Genomic DNA, 4994 nt, shown 5'->3' with positions numbered 1-4994 from the left:
ACATACTGCCCACCACATTCCAGTTCTTTTCCTTTCAGCTGAAAATTTTGATTTTTCAACCGGTTTAGAAAAAAATCACTAAAAATCTGTCGTTGTGAAAAATGTTAGCATTATTGTGAACAAGATAATGCCAGATTCAAAATCAGCGTAAAAAAGTCACTAGAAAATATTTGTTTGAGTTTGCATATTCTAAGTACAAAATGAGTTCTTGTCCAAAAAGTGCGAAAACACCATGTGGGGGAGTAACTGGCGACAAAAATTCGCCCAAAATCGATCATCTCCTTGTATCAAATGTAGAAAATAGACATTTCACGTGTTAGTGGTTTTCTCCCCTTCGTTGAAATAAATGAATAAATAAAAATAAACTCCAAAACGGACTTTTCCCTGTTGAACCAATCCACTTCCTCTAATGTTATTAAACAACATTTGAATGAAATCGAAGAAAGAAGAATCGAAATGAAAGTGAAGGAGTGCCGCTCAGAAATGTCCGACGCTTTTTTTCCGGATTTCAGATTCCTTAGAAAATTAGAAAAGATTTCAGATTTCTTAGAAAAATTTGTTTCGAATTCCGCATTCCGTATTCCGAGAAACACGGTCTATCAATTTTCAACAAACATGTTTGCTAAATTAGCTCTGACACGATAACTTGTTTTTAAACAAAGGATATAAGAATAGATCACCACTTTTGTTTTTTGGCATTTTTCTCCACAGTTGAAATGTCCGGACTTCATGTTTTTTTCTTTCTGGATTACTTTTTCTGGATTCCGTGATATGAATGTTTTTTGATCTGGAATCCCAGATCCAGTTTCTGGAAAAAGTTAGTCCGGACATCTCTAATGCCGCTCTATTAGACGGTAGTTCCGCATCTGCTGCTTTTCCAATACTTTTTGAATTAGTTCCAATTCATTTAGTTTTTCAGATTACTGTAAACACTCGTATAGAATGACCGCCTAATTTTAGACTTTGAGCCAATTAATCTCGGTTCCAGTCGCAGATATCAAAACGTTTTAAACTGATAAAATATTTTTGATTCTATTCGAGTGTTTACGGTATTCCAAATTGTCACATCCCGAACGTTTTTTCGAAAACTCACCACAATTGCATCTGCAGTGTACAAAATATAGAAAGCTTTTTCTCTATAAATAACCTTGTTTTGCATCATAATATTTTTGATTATGAGAGCATTCAAAACAATTCCCAATGTCAGAAAAGATGCTTGTAATAGGTACAATCCTACAGGCAATGCAACGTTGTCATCTTCCGCACATTCGAATGGAAGTGAGTCAGCATTTAAGAAATTATAGGGAATAATGAATTTAGTGCTCATAAAGAGAGTAGTCTGTTACAAGAATTTTTTTTTCAAAAAATCAAAACAAATCGCAAATGCATTGATGCAAGAGAATTTAAAATCTAAAATCAAAGCTAGTTTATGTTTAGGATCAGAAACAAACAAGAAAGCTTGTACTTTTCATCGAAGCATGCACAAATCAAATGGGCTCAATTCGAAATGATTCAGCAGATACAAAAAAGTGTGACGACTCATGCCTATACATGTACTTTTTTCAGTTCCACCCCAGTGCAAATGTTGAGAAGAGGACATTTTTGTATTTGGTAAATTCAATCTACACAAATAATCTTTATTATTACGGACCAATTTTTAAAAAATTCAAAAATCAGGAAGAAATAGGCGCGATTACTGTAGAAATTGCACGAGAAAGTGGTTGATGATGAGATACGGTAGATATACTTCTGAAAAATAAACACAAAATTTCAAAATTTCTGAACAATAGAACCTTGAAGATGGTTGAGTTTCGACACTCTTCAGATGGAACACATCCTTTCGAAGTTGTTGGCTCATCACAATCAATCCGATTGGACCGAAGACGTTCATTGAATCGAAGACAAAGGAGACAGTCATAAGAAGGATTCCGCGGATGCTGGGCGTGTAAACAGCGAGGAAGGCAAAGTAGATCTGAAAATTTATTCTACTCGTATTTTTATGATTTTTGCTGATAATTCTGAACCATCTGTGATATACCGTAAAACCTGTAATAGAAGGGCCCGCTACTTTTTAACTTTGAGTCAATTTATCTCAGTTCCTATAAAAGCTATAAAAGAGTTTTCAACAGATAAATTGTTTATCATAATATCAGAAGTGTTTTGTCAGTTGACACACTTTTGATGTCTTTCAGGAATTGAGATAATTGAGCTCAAATTTGACAGTATCAGGGTCCTTATGTTATTTGTTTTTTTTTCAGAATTAAAAAAAGAACCTGAATAAATGCGAAAATCATAGTTTGTACAGCCATTATCATTGTAACAATGGTCAACGATCTTTCAGCACTCTTGATCCTTTGTTTCAGCGTTGCCAATCCAAAAATGGTTACACTGAAAAAGATTATCACTAACACAAAACATATGGTACAGTGAATCAGATGAAGCAGGGAGATGCTGGCCTGAAATTTTTTTTTCAGATATTGAGATTTTTTCGAAATACCCATGGAATCGTATCTTTGTAGTTAACAGAGAAACCAGCACCGTTGGGATTTATGTAGACTCTCGAAATCAAAATATTCCATATAACACCCAATGGAAGGATAAACAAAGTCACCAAAACTGGAGTCAATATTTTTCTCCATAACTGAAAATTTAAATTTTTTTAGAAGCTTGAAAATGTTCATTACTTTCTGGTGCTTCATGGGAAGAATGACACATGTCATTCGATTGAAACTCATGAATATTTGGGAGAATGTTTTGAATCCCAAACTATAGTGAACAGCAGCATAATAAAACTTTGTCACTACAGAAGGCGAGAAGAAGTATGGACTTATAATTGGGCATAATGGAGTGATGTAAATAAAAAGCCGGCCGAAGAATACTTCCGCGAGATTTATGTAAATTCCCTGAAAACAGCAAATTGCTATTGTTCTAATTCTGGTGCATCTCAATATGCCTCGAACTTATCTAGTACTAGGGTATCAGAAGTATTTCACACTACAGAACTACAGAACTACTTTATTTCTTACCATAACAGCATCGGCTGTATACAAAATATAAAATGAATTATGCCGATATGTACTTCCTTTCGATTTGAAAATAGTTAAAACAATAAGGAAATTAAGAGCAGCTCCAAGGATCAGATAACTTGCTTGAATACCGTACATGGCTAATGAAACTGGCAGGTTCGGGTTTTCATTACAAGTGAATGGAAGTGGATCATCGTAAGAGAAATTCGCTGGTAATGTGAACTTGCTCATTTCTGGAAACTAGATTGGTTTTCGGTAATTAAATTTCACTTCTTTTGATGAACTACTACTTATACTTTTGCTCATTTACTACCGTTTCTCTAATTTTAATTTTTTGTTTTCTCTAACTTTTGTTTCAACTACGACTCTCCCTCATTTACAATCTACAAAATGGTGCATAATTACGCGGAATAAAGTTTCTAATAGCATAGCACGTATTGTACTGAGCTCAAATTGCCTTGAGGAATCGCTTTGAAATTTCAGTATCTTCAAATCAAACGTAAAATTATATTTCTACCAATTTTTGTGCTTACAGGATACTTATGTCAAAAGATATACACGTTTTTATCAGTCCGAGTGATTATGCGCCGCCTGTATCGGAAGCTACTCGGCACATTAAGTTGATAATAGGTTGGCTAATAAGTTTCTTTCGATTTTGAATGTTAAACTTTGAAGATTCATAACTGGTCAGTGGGATTGTTGTTCTTGACGGATTTTTTTTGTTGGATAGAGTATCTCACGGACTTGCTCTGTATACGTTGGCTAACTCCTCCTTCTTGTCGTTTGCGAGCATGCCGCTTTCTTTCTTCACTTCCAAAACTGCGTTTTATTTTAACTTCTTTCTGGTTGAGAAAATAATGCTATTTGTAAGAAAATGAAAGAAATATATAGATAAGGATCTTCTACTGTCCCTACCATCAAGAATGGGGCCGATCGGTTCGAAGCCAAAAATTTAGAATCGGAAGACGAAGCTCGGTTCGGTAGTTGGATTTGGCCCTATTGAAGAATCGTATTGAAGCCGATCCGGTTCAAACCACTTGTGAAATGTCAGAGGCTTTTCCCGATAGTCAACCAAGTATTGTGAACGGATTGAAGTCTCTTGACAACTCCAAGAACTGAGTCGATTCGTACCCCATTTTTGAAGGACTACGGTATGGATCGCCGAGTAGGCATGAGCATGTTTCTCCTATCAATTCTGACCACGTTCAGTTGACTGGCTGATCTAATTACCGTAGATGATAGGTGGATAAGTTACTCTATCAATATGCAAAAGGATCAGATGATTGACAAAAAAGAGCTCGCTTTGGACGTCTCGAAACCTAAATTTCATGTGAAAAGGGGATTGTTATGTATTTGGTGGTCTTTCAAAGGAATGGAGACTGGGAACTTTTAAATGAAGGCACCACTATAATGGCCGCTTTGTATCATTCCTAATTAGAGGAATTGAATCTACTGGTCAAATCGAAACAAGGAGAAAAGACTAAGATTTACTTACAACACGACAGTGCGAGATCTTTAGTGACTAGGGCGTTACCAGACGCCTGTCAATGCTCATGGATAATACATTGATTAATCTAGTTCCCTCTGCATTGAGAAAAATTTGATCAAAAATTTCACCAAAATAGAAAGAAACTTATTAGCCAACCTAATATGTTCATTTGAAAAAGATTGGCTTCTGAGGGCAATAAAGTAAACTATCAAAGATTCAGTAAACGAGTAACGGTACCAAAAAGTAGTTTTTGAGAAGACTGTAGTAAATGAGCAACACATAGTAGGAGTTTGAGCATTGGTTCTTAACGAGAGCTTAAAATAACGGGAAATTAGAAACTTATGATTTTGCGACATGGCATTTTCAGAATGTCTGGCTTTTCTGCCGTCCTCTGGAAAATTAAGAGTTCAAAAAATGAATCAAGGACTACTGTAACTAAAACACAACTTAAGAGAAATTTGAACTACGATTCATTAATA

General features: G+C 35.2%; 1 protein-coding gene across 1 annotated transcript; it reads right to left on the bottom strand.

The window, feature by feature from the left end:
* Nucleotides 1-1673: 1673 nt before the first annotated feature.
* On the bottom strand, nucleotides 1674-3257 carry Cbr-srg-10 (the record flags this gene model as incomplete). The annotated part of the gene is made up of 6 exons (XM_002642034.1): nucleotides 1674-1749; nucleotides 1794-1972; nucleotides 2274-2456; nucleotides 2498-2641; nucleotides 2685-2903; nucleotides 3027-3257. The coding sequence occupies 6 exons, from the start codon at nucleotides 3255-3257 to the stop codon at nucleotides 1674-1676; spliced, it is 1032 nt and encodes a 343-aa protein (XP_002642080.1).
* Between the last annotated feature and the right edge of the window lie 1737 nt (nucleotides 3258-4994).

Source organism: Caenorhabditis briggsae (genome assembly GCF_000004555.2).
Source record: "Caenorhabditis briggsae complete genome, chrIII, whole genome shotgun sequence".
Classification (NCBI taxonomy): domain Eukaryota; kingdom Metazoa; phylum Nematoda; class Chromadorea; order Rhabditida; family Rhabditidae; genus Caenorhabditis; species Caenorhabditis briggsae.
The sequence above is the reverse complement of the archived record's forward strand: the minus strand, read 5'-3'. Positions and strand labels throughout refer to the sequence as shown.